Source organism: Anabrus simplex, chromosome 4 (assembly GCF_040414725.1).
Source record: "Anabrus simplex isolate iqAnaSimp1 chromosome 4, ASM4041472v1, whole genome shotgun sequence".
Classification (NCBI taxonomy): Eukaryota; Metazoa; Arthropoda; class Insecta; order Orthoptera; family Tettigoniidae; genus Anabrus; species Anabrus simplex.
The window spans coordinates 297137306-297159429 of NC_090268.1; the positions used below are offsets into that span (position 1 = coordinate 297137306).

Genomic DNA, 22124 nt, shown 5'->3' on the forward strand with positions numbered 1-22124 from the left:
ATTAGTTGGCCTTGGCTGTGTTTGTCGCTACAGGCTGTGTGCCGCCCTGTGCTGGAGTGTAAACATTATTTCATCCAATTATATCTTTAATTCCAAAGCGATGACCTATGTTTTTCTTGGGCTTAAAAGTTTCCTTCAAGTCCAAATTAATTTTTAACGTCAATTCCCAAGAAAGTGTCGAGGGAAATTTTCGAGATATTAAGGAAAGTAAATGGAAGTTGAGAGGGAAGGAATTCGAAGTGCAGAGAGCATAACAGCACGAAAATACGTTTTCATCCAGTTATATTTCTAATTCCAAAGTGATGGCCTATATTTTTCTTGGGCTTAAAATTTCTTTAAAGTCCAAATTAATTTTTAACGTCAATCCCCGAGAAAGTGTTGAGGGAAATTTTCGAGATATTAAAGAAAGTAAATGAAAGTTGAGAGGGAAGGAATTCAAAGTGCAAAGAGCATAACAGCATGAAAGTAATTAAACCGTACGAAAGACTGTAAACTTTGCATAATGTCGCATGGGAGTCCTGTTCAGGACTTTTTTACTAGAAGAAAACTGTACAGAGTGAAATGCAATTTATGTTCTATTTTGTCTGCAAAGGGACCTTCAACCGGCACAATGACAAGACATTACAAACTTAAACATCCCACGGTTTTTATTTTCGTGTTCCGCTTGCATATTGTGTACGTGAATAGAGCACTGACGAATGTTTCTTCAACTGTGGGAGTATACTTTTAGTTGGTGAAAACAACATTGTGACATTTGTAAACACCTGTACTGCCAGTGTAATCGTGACAGGTGTATTTCAGAAATAATGAAAACATTCTTAAGCTAAAAAGAAAATTTAGGCATGAATTTTTGGGTGAGTATTTCATTTAGAGTTCCGACTGGTTTCTCACGTGCCGTGAAGTTTTATCCTGGCCCTAATTACTCACAATACAGGCCAATACATTCAACTTGTGAAAATATTCTTGAATTAGTTACTTTTAAACACCTGCACTGCCATTGTAACAGTGTTATGTGTATTTCATATTGACCGGAAAAATCTTAACCTAAGAGCAGCCTTTAAACATGATTATTGGGCGCGAATTTCAGTGTTCCGACTGTTCGTTCACGTTCCGTGCAGCTTTATGCTGGACATGGCCATAACTACACACAGGCACACACCACACAGCATGTTCCGTACAGGCACATTTCCGCTGGCACGGAGCATGTAATGTTGCCTCTCGAAGTTCTCTCTACATTGCGCAGTTACAGTCCCGTGTGCCCACTGCACAGTTCAGCTAGTAGGCGAAGGGCAGTGCATAGTGCCGCTTCTGACGGGACAGCGAGTCAGTGTCTCCGTCTCGCTTGAGAATGTTTCCGAACAATTGACACTCGGTGTTCTGGAAGAGCGGAACATAACTGTGTGCCAAAACAGGGACATAGTGCCCAACCCTAGTCCCGATGAGGCTAGCCCAGTGCAGCCAGGCTGGCGTGACCTAACTGCCGGGAGCTTACGTAGCAATCATCTGTCGCATTGAAGTGAGAGAGCAAACACATTTTTCAGGGAATGGAACAGTGACGTTCCATTGTCATACCTGCCAACTTTCTCGAATTAGGCTGGAGACTTCCAGTTTTCAACAGTTCTTCCCACCTCCCGATTATTTTATTATTTCTCCTGATTTTAGTTTATTTTTTGGTGTACTTCTAACATTTGTTTTCAAATCCCGCCATTTCAGCTTTTTTACGCTAGTGGCCTTAAGTCCTTTGCTCATTGGCCGTTTTCAAACAAAATATCGATGTTTATTAATGCTAGAAATGTGCGCGAATGTGTGATGTTTATTGAAACCGGTATATCACGACGTGTATATCGATTTTGAAAGTTAGAAACTTCATTTTGTTCCGTATTGAACTGGGATTCCAGTAAAATGAAAATGTTAAAGGTCCACCTTTTCAATGCCATGAATGTTTATTGATGTGAGTATATATCACATAACGTTAAAGACGATTGGTACTAGTTTCTACGCTAATTACGCGTCATCAGCCAACGAATCAATTGTCAATCTCTCGTTCTCGCGTGCTATGTTCGTGTTCGTCACATCAGTCTAGTAGAGTCTAGAGACAGTTGCTGGATATGGAGTCTTTCTTAGTAATTTAGTGACAGAATTTTGATGATAACGACTAGTGACTTTTCTAGAGATTTGGAGAAAATTGTGACTAATTTTAATTAAACTCAGTATAGATAAAATAACAGTTTTGTCTGTACATTGCACAGAGTTTAAAAAGAATATTTCCATACCGGTCGTGACCACAGTAACAAGGCAAAATGTATGTTTTAATTTTCCGTAATTTCTGTATGTATGCACATCACGAGAAAACGGCTGAAGAGAATTTAATGAAAATCAGTGTACAACGTCGCGAATAAGACGCTACAATCTAGGCCATGAATAATTTTATTCGCACTGAGTGAAATGGTAGTTTAGGGGGAGGCCTAAAACTTAATTCTCAAATATTTGTTATTTTTGGCCTTATCGATAAATACTACGTAACTAAAGTTATATATTATTAAATATCCTATCGTTTATGTCTTATACATTTTTACCGTACCGGCTATGATAAGTACTAATGAATTTGGATTTTTGTTGGCAAGTCCATATCAGTGCCGAGGTATGAGAAAATGGGTGAACAGGATTTTATGTTAAGTTGGGGAATAAGGAACTACAGTCTACGCTATAAATAGTTTTATTCACCCTGTTTGAAGTGGTGGTTTAGGGGAAGGTGCCAAAAATGTAATTTTTAATTACATATCTTATTGGTGATGTTGAAAAGTAGTACATAACAAAAGTTATGGAGAATACAATTTCCGATTAGTTATGTCTTAATCAGTTTTACTGTACCAACTATAATAATATTGATGGTGACTAAATTGTGAAGATGATTATAAGAATGAGAAAAATGTCATGAAGGAACAATTGCTTGAATGATAACACAAGAGGGAGTCGTGAAAGAGAGGACGACTCACTTTTTCATTAGATGCTCCAATATCACAGAAGAAAACTAAAGGCCTGTTTTCACATGTAGGACTGTGCTGCGACTGTGCTTCGACCGTGCTGTGTCGTCCGCAATCGCCAAACAGTATAAAGCATTCTATTTGCATTGAACAGCAGTTGAGTATTTGTACATGTAGGACTGTGTCCCTACCGTGTTGGTACCGTGCTGTCATGGATCGCCAAGCAGAGCGATTACGGCCCACACAGTCGTCGCCTGGTCTCAGCACAGTACCACATGTGAAAATTAGAAACGGTCGCCCTAGTGTCGTCAAGCCGGACTTCCGTCTTATTTCGGTGGTAATCGGAAGCACTCGGTCGCACGTTATCCAGAGATAAACGAGGACAGAATAACATAGAGTGCGTAGTACGCTGTCTGAGTACTGTGCTCGTTGGTTGAGATACATTGCGTGATAGTTTGCAGTAATAGGTGTGGCGCAGTTGTCTTCCTTAAAAATGGAAGAACAAGTGATAATTTTAGTTCAACAACATGAATGCCTTTATAATTTGCAGCATAGAGACTATGACAACAACCATTTAAAAGACAAAATATGGAAGGATATTGCAGTGCAACTCAACATCACTGGTAAGTTTCTTTTAGAAGCCTGTTATTGTGCAGGAAGATATCGTTTAGGCCAAACTGAAGTGATTAATTTGTACTTCCCCGCTATTTTCAGCTGAAGAATGCAAAAATAAATGGACTTTGCTGAGATCTTACTATAGAAGAGCCTTGAACAGGAGAAGAAGAACTGTGAGTGGCCAGGCTGCCAAGAAAATTAAAAGATGGAGGTTTGAAATGCAAATGGAATTTCTCAAACCTTTTCTACAGGAGCGAGAGTAAGTTCAAATGTTTCTTAGGTTATCCGTAAAAATTACAAACAATTATTATTATTATTATTATTATTATTATTATTATTATTATTATTATTATTATTTTTCAGAACTCACACAAATTTGGACGAAGAACGGGAGGAAAGTGAGGGCACATACGAGTCTGCTGATAATAATGCTGATAATTCAACACCACGATCTACTCCGTCCCCAGCGGTATCAACGGTGTCAATAAAGCGTAAAAGAGCAGCATCACAGGAGTCATCTACACGTACATCTGATTTAGCGACAACGTTAAATCAGTTTATTTCATCCAGAACCACAACTCAGCAAATGTTGGACCCAGCCAAAAGGAAACTGATGACGTTCTTCGACGACATATCCGAAACAATGCTGAAATTTAATGAACTCGAACAGGCAGAAATTAAACGGGAAATTTTCAACATTGTTAACAACAAGGAATTAGAAATTCTTCGAAAGGAAGCAATGCAGAGAAACAGCAATATAGTGGGATATAATTTAGCTAATATGAATACTGGAAACAGGACCCATCACGTTTCCGCACATGGCAATCTCCCTCATCTCAGCTTGTATGATCCTGGCACAAGTACTCCAGCCATAATACCGAGTCAAGAAACTCATTACCAGTAGCCTAGCATGAAGGACAGAATATAACATTAACATTTTATTTTTTTACTAGTGTCATTTAATAACAGAGCATATGTATCATGTATTGTGCTGAAAATACAGTGAATAAAATACAATGAAGCAAACTGTACACGTACGTCTTTGTGTTATCAGTTATTAATCACACCTTCCTTCCATCACAATGTCCCTTGTCTAGGGACCTAATTTGTCATTCATGAAATATTCTCGAAACGTTTCCCTGACTCTTGTAGCCTCAAAACTTCCATGAACCCCAACATGTGGTAGCGCAGTAAACAATGATTGCTCAGAACGTATTCTGTTGTCTTCGTAATCGTTTACTACTGGCAGATCACTGAGTAAATAGTTGTGTAATACACAGACTGCCAACACTACTTTTTCAGCATTTTCTGGGTGCATATGGAGTCTTCCATAGAGTACCCTATGTCTCTGGACAGCAATGCCAAAGGCATTCTCCACTACTCGTCGTGTTCTCGACTGCCGGAAATTATAATTCGCCTGCCTTTCATCACTGCGAGCTGTGGATCCGGGGTACGGACGCATCAGATACGTTTTTAGTGGGAAAGCTTCATCACCAAGTATTACATAAGGCACAACAGGTTCATTATAATTTGGCAACGGTTTAGGACCTGGTATATTTAACGTTTTGTTTTCCAAAGATCTTCCTAAAACTGATCTTAAGAATAGTCCTCCGTCACTGGACTTGCCATAACCTCCTACATCAACAGCAATGAATCTGTATTTGGCATCCACTAATGCCAAAAGAACGATAGAGAAAGTATGTTTATAGTTATAAAAGAGAGACCCGCTGCTTGGGGGCGCTTGAATAACAACGTGTTTTCCATCTAAAGCTCCTATACAGTTCGGAAAACGCCACAGATCATAGAATTCTTCAGATATTTTCTTCCACATTTCCTCAGTAGGTTGGGGCATTTCTTGTGGAGACAAAATGTCCCAAATAGCCTCACATGTGGAGACTATTATAGAGTGAACAGCTGTCGGGGAAATTCTGTAACTGAAACTCGTGGAGATCTGCGAATTTCCAGATGAGAGATACCAGGAAAATTAGTAAAAATTAATATTAATATCTACTCAGTGTACATTTCAATGTTAATTAACTGCATATATATGCGTATAATGCTAGTGGACATGCAAGTGGCAAATTTACACCAAACGTACACTGATGTACGATCAAAATACTTCAGTACATATGAATATTATTTACCGTAATGTTAATGCTAGTCTCTCTTCTGCACTAATGGATTTCCTCCATTTTGAATTCTTTTTCGTGAGATGTGGTTTCAGTTGTTGAAGCAAATTGTCAAACTTGGAGTAACTCATTCGAAAATATTTTACGAAGTTTTCTTGGTCATTTCGTAGCCGACCGAAAATTGTGTAAAACTCTCCTTCTTCTCTCGTTGTAAACAATTTATGAACCCAGTATCGTTTCTTATTTTTCTTCTTCTTTTGTTGTAAAACAATGTACGCTGCACAGGCGATAACTACGTCTTCTTCGTTCGGATCCATGTCTCCAACCTGTGAGCACAGATGCAATGAACAAGGACCACATGACCACAACACAGTCGCAGCACAGTCCTACATGTGAAAAGACACAGTAGGCGACAGCGCCGTAGCACGGTCGAAGCACAGCCGAAGCACAGTCCTACATGTGAAAACAGGCCTTAAATGTGAAGGCCTCCAATATAGAAAGGTCATAAAATTAATCAACAATAGCATTACATTACATTGACCATAGTTTGTTAAAAGTGAGAAAATGTGCTGTTTTTCATGTTATCAAATATTTCATATGTTGACTTCAGTTGGGAAAACTTAAAGTACAGTCTTTTTGAGAATACCGTAGCGAAGCATGGGTACATCAGCTAATCCAAATAGCATTGCGCTTCACATAATTGCACGGGCGCTTGATGCAATGTATTAACCTATGCATTTGCTAAGTAATGGCATCTTAAGTGCATGACTGATTCACACATGTGGAGCATGAGTTCGTACTATTTTCGGTAGGCTTATCAGAGACCGCATCTCACTCACCTGCTTCCTGTGAGGGAATAGAGACGTGTAATTTTTAGCCTTGTAGCCTCGTATAGCAACAGTCGGGCTTTTAGACAATAAATGTTACAAATATATCATAGTACTGTATTGTGCAAGACATGTAGAATAAGCACTTTTAACCAATTGTATCTCCTGATTTCTGTTGATTTTTCCTGATTGGCAGGTATGCATTGTGCTTTACCTTGTGTCCACTATAAACATTTACCTTCTTTTAAACGAAGACCAGCTTTCTATATCGCCAAAAGCCCTTTGATGTGTTAGTACGACGTTAAACCACTAATAAAGTAAAAAAAGAGAAGAGTTCATTATTTCAATCTGATACACATTTGTATCTACTGAGAAGGATTACCCTATTTAGCCTTAATTAGCTCACGGTATGTAGGTATAATTTATGATACTGCAAAAAGTATTTTCTGATAGACAGCTGAATTAACACTATCCTTTAGAAACTCATTTATGTACTAAAAACTATTAAAAGCCTACAAGGATGTTATTTCATTCCACGGAAAAGACGCATCCTCTTGATTTATAAATTTCATTTTTCCGTATTCATAGTTTCCAATTGTCATAAAAGGAAAAGAAAGTTCCACCTGATCAATACTTTTTATTTACATGTAATGCAGATTATCACATGTCTAGGACTGGTTTCGACCTCTTAACAAGGTCATCCTCAGCTACATTAGAATCTTACTTGCATTTTCACCTTATGCCTGATAAAGATCTTTATGACATAATGAATATAGGTTATTATATATTTATACCAATATTCAGATATATATTAATACTCTATTGTTTAACAATATTATTTAAAATATTTTTTATACTCTTGCTAAAAAATTTTAAAATAATACATCATAACTGAAACTGTGACAAAACAAGCTTATATCTTAATATACACATGCAATTGTAGCGGAATAAATTCGTCTTTAAGCTTATTGAGTGTAAATGTTTATCATAGGCGTTTTGCCTATTTGTTGAAATAAGCCCCATTTTACAGATGTATAGTCATATTTGAGGGGAGCGTTGTTTATATTCGTGAATGTTATAGTATATTCAACTAAAATTTTTAATTCAATTCATTCATTCCGACTTACAGATTTTGCCAACTATATAAAAAGGGAAAGGAACCACCAACATTTACGACATTCAGAGTGAGAAAATTTCAGAACAACAGTCACATCAGACAGGCCAGAATATGTTCAAGTCAATTAAAAAGTGGTTGAGTCATACACAAAGTGTATAAGCATTGCATATTAAAGCTTGTAATTTGAATTTGCATTTATAAAATATAAGGAAGTGCTGTCACTTACTATTTGGACTTAAAAGACATTCATATATAGCATATCTTACAATGTGTCAAATATCTAATGTTTTGTGTAAAAGGCAAATTTGTGCAGTATTTTAATGTAACAACATAATATAATGCAAGAACTAAGGCCAACAGCTATTTTAGACTTTCAGTGTCACAAAGTACATTAGTCACACTTCATAACATTTTAATGTGAATACGTAACATTTTATTGAAGTCAACACGCAATTTAGTCTACTAAGTACATTATCATACTTTAATATTTTAATGTGAACATGTAATATAACATTTTATCAACACACAACTTTGGTTACTTTATTGGTAGCTCATTGCTATAACATTCACGAATATAAACAAAGCTCCCCTGAAATATGACTATACATCTGTAAAATGGGGCTTATTTCAACTAATAGGCAAAACGCCTATGGTAAACATTTACACTCAATAAGCTTAAAGACGAATTCATTCCGCTACAATTGCATGTGTATATTAAGATATAAGCTTGTTTTGTCACAGTTTCAGTTATGATGTAATGTTTTAAAAATTTTTAGCAAGAGTATAAAAAATATTTTAAATAATATTGTTAAACAATAGAGTATGTCATAAAGATCTTTATGAGGCATAAGGTGAAAATGCAAATAAGATTCTAATGTAGCTGAGGATGACCTTGTTAAGAGGTCGAAACCGGTCCTAGATATGTGATTATCTGCATTACATGTAAATAAAATGTATTGATCAGGTGGAACTTTCTTTTCCTTTTAAGACATTGTCCTCGGCGTGGAGCCTGCGCCAAAATTTGGCGGCGCCCCTGGAAACCCCAGCACACATTCGGTGAACAAATGCCCTAAATAACTGCTTGTGGTAAAACTATTTTAATTCACAAGCATAACTTGAATTGGACAAATGCATTTATTTTAAAGGGAAAAACATTATATAAGACTGCAGCATAGGTCAAGGTATATAATATTTGGCCAATTCTTACATAATAGTTTTTGATCACAATTTTTATGTCAAGGAAGGGACACACTAAGAAGTACAGTTATGAGAAACTTTATTGCAGCATCACTAACTTTGAGATATAATCATGTCAACATAGTGGAAAAAACATATAGAGCACAACCTAGACAGGAACAGCCTATCCCATCTGTATGATCTGAATCAAATAAAAGTACAGTAGAAGTCAGTTATAGCGATAATTCACAACGGCGAAAAATTTACTCGCTATAGCGGATTGTTATTATATCCGATTAAAATCTACATGAAGTGGCAATCAGTTTGTTCAAAACTTGCGCTCTCGCAGATTTCCATACTACGGCTTACTCATTAGTTTTCTAATTCTGAGACAACATGAACGTGTATGTTCAATTTCATTCTGAAAAATTGGAGTAGTATCACTCCAGTGGCTTCTGTGGTAAACATTTCATTTTCTTATTCAAACAGTGTCATTTAACCTTACTTAACCTAAGTGTGCATCTCAAAGCTATATTTCAGGCGCCAGAACAGTAATGATAACCTTTTTCCCATAAATTTACAAGGTAATAATCTTTCCAAAATTTAACCAGTCACGAGAAAATACAGTGAAACCTCGTTACGGATTTCCTCATTAAAACGATGTATTGCTTAGCATGGTGTAAATTCGAAATCCCGATTCGGGGCATATTAAATCTATATAAAAATACCTCATTCATCACGTCACAGATTTTCACTATTACCACGTAGTATGATAATTTTTCCTAGCCCTGAAAATGTTCTTTGTCATCTCTTGTGAAAGAAACAGATATCCAGCACAGATTAGAGCCCTCGCCACAGGAGGCCGCTTTGAGACAGTTGCGCGAAAACGAGAAATGGCTTTGAATTCCTGAATTTTACAGAGTAAATTACTCCTTCGGGAAGGAAGCTGTTAGCCTTAGGTGAGTTCAGTTTTGCTGTCCGATTTTCATTGATATTGCTGAATAACCTAGAAATCAAGTTTGTGCTTGTATTGCGTATTCCTTTCAGAAGTTTAAAAATATATTCCGTGTTGAGTCATACAATGAAAAGTAGGGAATATTTGTTGCGTGCAGGGTTGCCACCGGGAAAAATATTTTCGTACTAAGTTTTCCCCTAAGAAGATACCAGATTATGGAAAAAAGTACTAAATCATTTATTTACAATGGAATAGGGTTATTCATAAAGAAAGTAAGTTATAGAAAGCTAAATATACTTACCAAAAATACACATTTATTAAATGAGAACAGAACTGACCGGTTTTGATCTTCATATTTTGCTCTTCTCTTAATCCTTGGAAAACATTGCCAAAGCATTAAACTGTTTTGAAATGTGAAAATTATGGGGACAAATGTTTTAGTTTCTCCTTTGTCAGGAGCAGCCCATTCAACATACAGCATTGGAGTTTGTTTCTCAATTTGGGCTTATTGGTAGTAACAGCAGAAAGAAACCATTCTGTTGCAGCAGAAGAATGTAGTAAACAGAACACTGCCTTCAAAAAATTCATCAAATTTGGAAAGGTGTAGTCGCCTACAGGATTTTTAATTTTAAAAAACAACGGGCGAGTTGGCCATGTAGAGGTGTACAGCTGTGAGCTTGCATCCGGGAGATAGTGGGTTCGAACCCCATTGTCGGCAGCTCTGAAGATGGTTTCCCATTTTCACACTAGACTGAAAAGCTTTTAAGTTTCTGTGGACTTAGCTAACCACTATTTCCTATCTAATTTCATTAACACTTTCTGTAATTACAATAGGGAAATATGTAGGTAATGGGATTATACTGATGAAACTGCCATCTCATTAGTAATTTTCCAGGTTCGCCATGGACAGATTTCTTAAAATAGCATCACGAAAATCCACAGTCTTAAAAATCTGTTCACAAACTTCGACATGGCTCTGAAACATCTTACCAATTTCTTTTGCTGCAGTAAAAGAGTTTATACTCTACCCCCGTAAAAGGTACTAGTTTTCCATAAGAAGAACTAACGTACTAAAAATGATCAATGAAGTACTAGATCAAGTAGGCCTACTAAAGGTGACAACTCTGGTTGCATGATAGCCTACGTACGGATGAGGAACACAGTCATGTTGAGTTGACAAGCGAGGTCATATTATTGTGTAGCCCAGTTATAGATACTGAAAAGGTTGTGATATTCGCTTACTAATGAAGACAAAATTAAAATCCAGGAAGAGGACTAGCATCCACATCTTTCAACAGTGCTGCGTATGTTGAAACTTGCACCTTCGAGTTTCGACTATTCTATCAAAGTGTTGACACATTCGAGATGGTCAAAATAATCCTCTTGTACATGGCCGAGTTTAACCTCCAAATAATTCATGGTCAAAGAGTGTGACTGGAAAACAATGTTTAATAACCTACTGGTCCGAAATATAAGACTTCAACTGACATTTGTTTTAGAAAGAGGGTGATCTGCAAATAATGCGCTCATACTTTTATGGACCCCAGTGGAAATGTTTTATATTTGTTGTCTGGTATTTTACACACTTTATACACAGTCGTTATTTAATACACGCCAGTGAAAAATATTTCCGTGTTTGTTCTTATCTTTTTTACTCCTTTTAATACTCTCATCTTTAGAAACAGTAGATAGCCCTTCTCTTCCACTGTCCCCCTACATACAAGACGTAATATATACTCGCGTCGAAAAAAAGTTATCCCTGTTGGATAGTTCTTATTCGTGTATTCAATAGTAGCCTGTTTTCTCACTTTAACACATTCTCCTTCCTTCTCCCGTGCACAAACGTCCAAACGAGGTTTTACTGAATAAACCAACCTCGCATCGGTCATCCTTTCTGCGCCTTATTTTAAAAAACATTGTTATTGACTTTACGTCTCAATACGGTAACTACTTTTGCGATTTTCGGAGACACTGAAGTGCTGGAATTTATTCCCGCAGGAATTCTACTTCAGCCTTTATTTCTAAAAAGTTAACTACTACTATCAGCCGGGTTAATTATGCATTTATTATGGAAACCCGTTCTCTTTCCTTTTCAAATTTTTACTGAACAGTAAACGAGGATTACTACTCGACTCTTCACATTTCCTTAGAGTTCAAATGTCGGCGAGTGAGCTCGCTAGTGCACATAGTATGAAAACTACACCAAGGTGAACATTCACATTCATTGTGATCGCTGGAGTCCATAAATATTGATTATGGAAATAATAACGCACGCTTAATAGCTCGTAATAACGGATGCATCAGTGATAGGGTTCTCGCTGTAACCGAAGGATAATACTGAGTTTAATATAGTAAGTTTCAAAGGACAGAACAATCTTGTTACAACAGAGTTCTCGTTATTTGCAGTACTCGTAGTGGACTTCTACTGTATTCGTACAATTTTCAGGTAGCTTAACTCATCCAGATTTAACTCTGTCACCGGGATTTATTTACAGCTCTAGTTTCCCATTGGTTTCAGCTGTGTAGCAGTATCAACACTGCTAAGCCATGTTAAATATTATCACAAGGCATATCAGTTAATCATCTAGACTGCTGCCTTTGCAATTTCCTAAAGACTGCTAACCCCCATTCGATGAACCATTCGGTAGTCTGGTCTCTCGACAGATACCCCTCCGATATGGTTGCACCTAAAGTTGAGTTGTCTGCTTCATTGGGACGTTCAGGCATCCCCTCTGCGGCAGGGTCACATGATTCACAGGGGTCTAATTATAGGGGCCCTATTTTATGGTTAATACACATCGCTATTATTGGTCCTAAAATGGGTTAATTTTAAATGTTATTGCATAGAAAAACATGGAGTTGGCATTATTTTGCATAAAAGGAAACCATTTCTCTTCACTATATGAAAGAATTTTGAACAGCCCTATATCGGGGTCTTGGCCGGACGTTTTGACGCAAAATACATGGTGCGTGATTATTGTTGAAGTAAATTGTGTGTTAACATTTATAACTTTCATTTCTATGTTGACGTTTGACTTATATGAGAGTGCACCTCCAGCTTTCCTAGCGGTAGGATTACGAAAGCGAGGAGTATGGGAACGTCCACCTTTTGAGACAACATTGTTCCATACAACCAAGGCCGTACTGTCATGTAACTTTTAATATTAACAGTGTCACTTTCAAATTATAGCAGCTACTACAAGCAACGAAGGATGTTCCAACTCCTCAGCAAACTGCACATAATTCGTAAATAAGCACATCTGTTCTTCAACTTCGACTGCCTTTTCATCGGCGCTCTTACATGATTGTCAGTTTTGACACACTTTTTTTTTTTTACTTATTCGACAGTTCAGTTATGAATAAATGAAAATTTTTAACATATGTTTTTATATCCTTGGTTAGTTACATCTAAAGCATCATAGGAACTTTAAAACATCCTCACTTTCAAGTTTTTACATTCTATTTTAAAACTCTGCTTAATAGTGTGCATACATGCTCAATTAATTGTGACTTAGACTCGAAGGAAGTAACTTAAAATCAATGTGTTTTTATGACATACTAATTTTAATCATTTTAAGTGTATTTTTAAGATAAATTTTATGTAAAATATGTGTTAATCCAGATACCTGTCTGATTTATGGATTTGATTTGTTTATTTATCATCAAGAGAGTTATTAATTCTCCAATTACAGATTTATTTATTCATTTATTTATTTAATTAGCGTATGGCATGCAAATACATTATTACAAATGAACCAAACTACAAACAAACATCTAGACCTTGTATGTACTCAATACATTTTGGGGTTGCTAACAAGTCTTCATATGGACCTCCATAGGCTCTGATGCTGCATTCCTCCCTGTTGTCTTTAATAGTTTGTCGCGGTGCACCACAATCGCATACCGGTGAAGACAACATTCGCCATTTAAAAAGTGAATCCCCACATATTCCGTGTCCCATCCTGAGTCGGTTGACCATTGACCATACCTTGCGAGGTTGATCAAACCCTGGAACTGTATTATCGATGCATGGCATTTCCAGGCATGTAGCTGGAGCATTTTTCATCCATTCTTCCCTCCAGGAATCGGTGATGTTGAACCCAATGTGATTGATGTCGGCGGCAAGAGGTGGATGTCTCAAACGGAGTCGTTTGATTTTGAGGTCCGAGTTGTCAAAGAGTGTACCGGTAGTCCAGGGTTCGCTGGGATCTTGTTATATTCTCTGATCAAAGCTACTTTCCTTCGCAGGTTAGGGGGTGGTATGTTACTTAGGACAGGCAGCCAGATGGTGGGAGTAGACCTGATCGTTCTTGTAATAATGTGCATAGTATAGCTGAGACGGGCAAAGCGTACCCAGCGACATTCAAACAGTTCGGCAAACGTTTGATCTCCCTGACCACTCGCTGGCCTAGCGGGGGGTGATTTATGACGAAAGTTCGCATTGCCCTTCAGAAATCCTTACAGCTCTGTTGCCAATGCACCTCTTGTTAAATAGACGTCAGTCTCTTTTTTTGGCTCGGACAATTCACACTCGCTTTGTTCGCTGTTTGAAAGTTTTGGATTATTTCTTTGCTTCGTTAATTAATATTCGTGAAGTGTGTTGGTTTTCACTTCGCTTCATGCAGTAATGTGGAGGTCGTGGGAATCGCAGCTTGAAATTATTGCATCAGAAAATCCTGAATTAAATCTGCCAGTGCACGCAAGCAATCCTCAACCGAGCACCAGTAGCAGTGATATTTGACCGAGTAGTACTGGTTGTGTGTCCGCGAGTGATACTCAGCCAGGTAGCAGTGGTTCCGTGCCCACGATTGATATTCAGCCGAGCAGCAATGGTTCTGCGCCCGCGAGTGTTACTCAGCCGGGTAGTAGTCGTTCCGCGGAGAAAAGGCGACTAAAACTTTAAGTAAGCAAAGTCAACGGCTGGTATGTAACGCATACGAATACGTTATGAAGAACAACGTTCGCAAGGGTTATATTTCTGAGACAGCTAAAATGTTGAAATTTAACAGGAAAACTATAAGTAAAATAGTAAAGAGGGGACCTACAACTCCGAAAAAGTGTGGTAATAATAGGGTTATCTTTAATAAAATTGATGATTTTTGCTGTGACTTGGTGAGACGCGAGGTATATACATTCTTTTCTAAAGTCACCAACCGTACAGGAACTGTTAAAACATTTGAAAAATGTGTATGGCTTTCCGTAGGAAAAAACTACTCTACGACAGCTGTTGGTAAAACTTGGGTTTTTGTTTCCGTATTCTGAGGAAAAAAACGGATTGTAATGGAATCTGCTACAATAGTAGCTTGGCAATATAAATTCATAGACTATCTCCGGAAGTTTAGTTCCGAGGGGTGCAGAGTCGTCTGTCTAGATGAAACTTGGTACGATACTCATGACACTGTGAAGAAAGGATGGGATGATGGAACTTGTAATTCCATACTGAAGGCACCAACATCGTGAGGCAAGCGTATTATGGTATTGCATGCTGGAGGCAGTGAGGGCTGGGTTGAGAATTGCCTTTTTTTGTCGGCTGAAAACACTGGAGACTGCAAAGCTGATAGTTATGACTAAATGACAGCTCAAGTTTTTGAAAACTGGTTTAGGTCTCATCTTCCAGAAAACCTACCACGTGACCGAAAATGTGTAATCGTGATGGACAACGCAAGCTACCATTCACGGCAGGTGATTAGGATTCCTTCCATGAACAGTAATATTAAGGACATTATTATGTTTATGGAGTACAATAACATTCCCGTGCCAAAACCTGTATCCATCAAGGCATTTATGTTGCAGGAAATCATATCAGCCAATATCAGTAAAAGGTACGCTGTAGAGGAGATCGCAGCCTCATGTGGACACGAAGTTTTGCGACTCCCTCCATATCACTGTATTTTAAACCCCATAGAAATGATCTGGTCTCAGCTGAAGGTGTATGTTAGGAAAAATAATGTTACGCCAACTTAGAGTGCTAGTGTGTGTGTCAACTTCTGCGTGAAGGAGCTGGTACGATCGGTCCTGAAAGGTGGTCTGCTTGTGTTCGAAGCACCATTAAGACAGCAGAGAAGTACATGAAACACGACACGGATAGCAATCAAGATAAATTTGTAATTCACCTAGCAGACAGTGACGAGGACGACGAATAGAGGTAAGGTAAATACTGCATTTGTTTTAAAAATAGCTAAGTTTGCTGGCTATTTTTTGTCCGAACTGCATACTCAGAGATTTATTATTATTATTATTATTATTATTATTATTATTATTATTATTATTTCTTTTTTTCTTAATCTGCTTACCATCCAGGATTGGTTTTTCCCTCGGACTAAGCGAGGGATCCTACCTCTACCGCCTCAAGGGCAGTGTCCTGGAGCATGAGACATTGGGTCGGGGGATACAACTGGGGAGAATGACCAGTACCTCATCCAGGCGGCCTCACCTGTTATGCTGAACAGGGGCCTTGGTGGGGTGTTGGAAGATTGGAAAGAATAGGCAAGGAAGCGGCCGTGGCCTTAAGTTAGGTACCATACCGGCATTTTCCCGGAGAAGAGGGAAACCCCGGAAAACCACTTCCAGGATGGCTGAGGTGGGAATCGAACCCACCTCTACTCAGTTGACCTCAAGAGGCTGAGTGGACCCCGTTCCAGCCCTCGTACCACTTCTCAAATTTCGTAGCAGAGCCAGGAATCGAATCCGGGCCTCCGGAGGTAGCAGCTGATCACACTAACCACTACACCGCAGAGGCGGACTATTATTATTATTATCATCCCAGTCCCTAGTTTGCGATTTTACTTTTCCTTTGCTGGGCGAATTGGCCGTGCGGTTAGAGGCGCGCAGCTGTGAGCTTGCAACGGGGAGATAATGGGTTCAAGCCCCACTGTCAGCAGCTCTGAAAATGGTTTTCCGTGGTTTCCCATTTTCACATCAGGCAAATGCTGGGGAATTACCTTAATTAAGGCCACGGGCACTTCCTTCCCACTCCTAGGCCTTTCCTAGCCCACCGTCGCCATAACACCTGTGTCGATGCGACATAAAACAAATTGTAAAAAATTGTTGTACTTTTCATCTCTTTACTGAAAGCAGGACACTGATATTAGCAGCATAAAATGAATATTTTAATAGTGCACGCTACTCGTGTCCGAACGGGTCGCAAATAACTCCCGACAGCTCGGTGTAATCCCAGGGTAAATCGTTCAATCAGAAAAATCTCAAAATTATTCATATGGTTGGCTTTACGTGGGATCAGATAGAAAATTGTTCAGCCATACGCAATAGTATTTGAACGATCGTCTTCATCCAATGCTAATGTCAAAACTTCATCGCTGTCCGCATTCATATATACGCAGTCTATCAGTGAATCAACTTACAAAGTAATATTAAGAATTAACTGTCACTAAAAATTAACAGTCTCTGAATTATATAAAAAGAACCACATTTATTTTACTAGAGAAGTGCCCTAAAGAAATGAGAACTATTTTGGGAATGAGCTACAATTATCACTACATGGAATAAGTTATTCAAAAGTCGTAAGTTAGTCAGCACTGGCTTATTATAAACAAAGATATAGCATTACGTAACTTGAATTGTTTCTGAAATGAAATCAGAATCACTGTCCATAACTATTCTTGAGACATTGTATGTATCACTGGTATATGTTCTCCAGCTGCAATCATTACATCATTATGAAAATTCTAAGTTTCTTCTCAAAATTACATCACCACTAATCTATAAAATCTGAACTCAATCAAACGGATATCATTTTTGAAAATTAATCAGTAACGATTGACGTGCTAAGGCTTTACACCCCTAGTGCCTGCTAAATTCGGCTCCTAATCTATCATCTTCCTATTTAGTAACCTTTCATAAAATTCTAATTCAACTATTTAATATTTAAAATAATTAATCTTCCTATTCTATCCACATAATTCTTCATTGATATATTTTTGGCTCAATTTGCATTCATACATCATATTCTAATCAAAATCCTACTGTGCGCGTTATTTAATTCGTATCTGCAGTATGAATATCTCAATACTATGCTTTGCGTCTACCTAACCATATATGTATAATATGTCTTTTATCTCGTATTTCATATGTTTCGAGAAAATGTCGCACAACTCACATACTCCCAACATAGCAACTGTCTTGACATTATATCACCTTAGTTAAAATTGAAATAATAAATAAAGAGGTTCAACCTATTCAATACAAAAGAATAAGAAATGCAGTGATTACATTCTTAGTAGTAGTTTTACTTTGGCGTTTGAAACCACAGTGCCTGATGTTGAATATATCGCGCTGATCACCGGGAGCTAGCAAGTTACTTCAGTTGATCTACTCATCTTCAGCTTCAGCACGATTATGGATCTTCATGTGTGTTCGATTGTGTTGTGACTTTGTGCCTGACAGTGTATACAAACTAGCTCATTTAACCGTTCTTCGCTTTTCATAAACATAAGACTTTGCCTAACACTGCGTGTGCCATACTGCCGTTCAGAAAATTACTCAATGTTTCTTTTAAGTGACTTACATTTTACTTCTTCTGAATTTTACAGTGTCTACCCTCGTCATTTTTATATCGCGCCTCTTCTACTGATCCAGAGTGAACTTGATCTTTTATTTTCTTTTTCCTATGCATTGTTTTTCATGTTTTAATCGGCTGATGATGACCTGGACTAGGGTCGAAACAGGTACCACTTCTACTTATTATTAAATAAGAATATAATCACTGCATTTCTTATTCTTTTGTATTGTATAGGTTGAACCTCTTTATTTATTTCAATTTTAACTGTGACACTTTTCAATACGGAACAATGAAAGTTTTATCTTTAAATTATATCACCTTCTAAATCTCGGCTAAATATGAATATTCACAATCCATACCTTATATCTGGTCAATCCCGCGGTGTACTTCCTCTTAATTATTCGCATCGTTTCATTAGATCCATACCTTCCACATATAACGTTTATCTACCTCCTATATATATCTCGTAATTACCACAAAACGCAATATAATGCTTCATATCACTTCATACAACTTCTTGTTACCTTGTCCGACAATCAATTATCATCTCAACTACACAATGTCAATTCTTACTTCACATAACCTTCAACACATACCTTGCAATTACTGATATATAGATGTCTTAAATATGCCAATACATGTTTCCCATATTCTATTCCTTTCAATAAAATCACGATGCATAACCGTACATATGTTACTAGTGCTGCTAATAATAATATCGCTCTTCAAGGAGTACTTGATTTCAATTATTCTCTTCTGACGCGCGGTCCATCTGTGACGTAATCTTTACATACATACACCGCAAGATTTATTAATATCCTTCACTTTATGATAATTCTTTGCAATCAGCTGTTATGTTGTGTCATTCCTAATCGTATTCTCGACTACTTCATTGAATTATTTGCTCAAACACGGTGATCCAAGCGTGTCATATACATATAATTTTACACTGCCTTAATATAGCATTAACACATTGCTGTCCGGCCCATCTGACGTATAACTGGCCCCTGTGGCCGGAAGGTTTTGGCAGAGACATGGAGTTATTGCAGGGCATCATAATTTAATAATTTTGGGTTCATTTACAGTTATATCTGTCCACTTTAATGTTTTTGGTGAGGTTTTATATTTCGGTTCATTCTGGTAATGATATGTTTCATTCCTCCACCATATACACCAACAAATCATTACAAATGAGCAACTTGACGTCATAACCTATATTTTCAGGTTCACTCAGCGAAATATTAACGCCAGGCGTCCTCGAGAAAGACTACAAAAACAGTATAATATCCCGTTAGGCCACTCACTGCCAGAAATAGGGAGAATATTAACAGTATGTATATCTAGGCAATCTTTGCAATCTGAAAGAACAGGTCATTTTTCACATGCTGCAATAAACGTGTCATTCACCACATCATTTTTTGTGGCACTAGAATTATCATTAGACAATTCATATTCACTCTTCTCACAATCACGGGAAACATATGACAAATTATCAGGGTATAATTCATGTATATCACCAGGAGTCAGTCCATTGTTTTTGTTTACCGGCGCTGCCATTTTTGTTTACTGGCATTGATGGATACACGGAAGATATTCAAAGGCAAAAACAAATGCCACTGACGGACTAAAACGGGCAAAACCAGTACTAAAAGAAGCGGAGATTTTCTACCATTTAGGTACATCAACGATAATCTCCAAATAGTTCCTCAATAACCGTTAGATGGCATCAGAAAACAGACTTGCACCAACACGTATTCATACGTGATCGGCTGCAGAGCACCATGCTTGCAAACACGTATTGATACGTGAGCGGATAGCATTGTGTTAATATCTTAAATATCACACACTTCACTGCATAATATCACTTGCACACTTAAATATTATCATTTCTAACATACAGTATATTCAATTCCACTCCATATGCCAAAGAATAATATGAAGAATTATGATACTAATTGTAAGCACTTAGCTCGTCTCTCGTTACTCCGACGTCAGTTGTTCTTCGGCCCGTCACATGGCTAGTTTTGCGGTCTGGATCTGAGGTTGGGCTGGACTCCTCCTCTTATTCAGAATTGGTCTAGGTAGGCAATATCCATCTCTCATCTCGGGTAGGTGATCTGTCCGGATGATACCTCTCTCCAGGTCGGTCCATCTTGAATGCTTAGCAGATTTTGTTCCGAGAAAATCTTTAAATTCAGCTTAATTATTCTTCAGAATTATTTCCTCCTTCTCAGCTTCTCCACCAATAAAATAACTTTTTCTTAATTTTCTCCTTTTGCAGTTCATACAATACTTTCCTGCAGTATTGTTGATCTTGCACCTCAAGTTCCCAATATGCGTATTTGATTCAAACTCTGCTTATCTGGACGTATTTTATCTATTCACAGTGTTTCTATGGGTTGATTATCCCGTTTTCTTCTTGATCAGCCTAGGTTTTTTTTATGAATTTCCGCTGAAATCTCGTCAAACTTCGTCTTTTTTATAGCACGATCGCAATCCATGTTTTGTCTTTGCGGTTCAATTTTTTAAAGTGTATTTTTATAATAATCTATTCTATTTTTTTCTTTAAAACAATCTACTTGACCTTGTACTGTTCCCAGTTAGACATGGCCTATTATATCTCGATATCATGACTTCATTGTGTATTCTTTTTAGCTTGAGTGAGCTGTACCTTCCTCCGGCGCCATTTTTGAAATCGTCTGGAAAATGCAACGGGCACAATAGACCTACTTTGGTATCAATTTAAGTTTAGTCTTTGTCGAGTTTATTTGCCAATTCCTTCTTCCTGTATTTTCTTTCTTTCAACATCTGCGACCAGCGCACGGGTTAAGCATGAAACAAATTATTCTGTGATATTGGTTTGCGCTGTGGTTCATGATCAAATTTTTTTATTTATATTTTGACTTTATAGAATAAATTAAATATTAACATGTTTAAATAATCTACGCAAAATATGACAACCTTGCCTTTGACACCGCTCACTTGCCTTTTAAACGACACACGCCTCTTGTGCCCAGAGGAGAGAAACCGACTGACAACCCTCATTATCACTAGGGCGGGCAGACTGCAACCCTCATTATTACCTGTGTGGGCCAAGTTTTGAGATCAGAAGAATCCGCATGGGTATGCGTTGAGCGTCAGGACTATACTATTAAGTTGGACAGCAATTTTGTTAGTGTGGGCACTGTTCAAACATACTGGTGCGCAGTACTCCGCTGCAGAGTATACCAAGCTCATCGCAGACGTTCGCAGAGTTGTGGCGGATGATCCCCATGGGGTTCCAGAAAGCTTTTGTATGATGTTTCTTGTTCTCAGTTTGGAGCAGTTTTTGTGACGTGATTTAAACGACACGGTCCTGTCTAGAGTGACTCCCAGATGTGTTGGTTCTTTATTGTGGGTAAGTTGTGTACCATCAAATTAGACTTCCAGAGTCGTATTGGATTGTCTGTTGTTGAGATGGAAGCAAGTCACCTCGTGTTTTTGATTCATTCGTTTGAAGCCTCCATTTACGAAAATACTCTGCAAGCACAGACAAATCAGATGTTAGAGTTACTTTCATGGGTTCAAAGTGAGTGTGCCTAGTTGCAATGGCCTGATCATCAGAATATCCAAATTTTTTGCTGACAGTTTCTGGCATTTTTCAGCAATGTAAAGTCTAAAGAGCAGTGAGGCTAGAACAGAACATTGTGGGAGATCATTTTGGAGGAATTTCTGGCTACTGATTTTGTTTCCCATAATAACCTGAAATCCTCTGTTTCCAATCATGTGATCAATAAGCAGAGGGCCTTTAATTAAGATCAGAT

At 37.8% G+C, this 22124-nt stretch overlaps 2 protein-coding genes across 4 annotated transcripts in view; one reads left to right on the plus strand and one right to left on the minus strand.

Moving 5' to 3' along the window:
• Positions 1-22124, plus strand: part of Capr (Caprin) — a 220663-nt gene that overhangs the window by 5731 nt on the left and 192808 nt on the right. The window lies entirely within an intron of this gene.
• Positions 4693-6045, minus strand: LOC137500440 (putative nuclease HARBI1). Its single transcript, XM_068227336.1, has 2 exons — positions 5745-6045; positions 4693-5576 (listed from the first exon to the last, which is right to left on the minus strand). The coding sequence occupies exons 1-2, from the start codon at positions 6043-6045 to the stop codon at positions 4693-4695; spliced, it is 1185 nt and encodes a 394-aa protein (XP_068083437.1).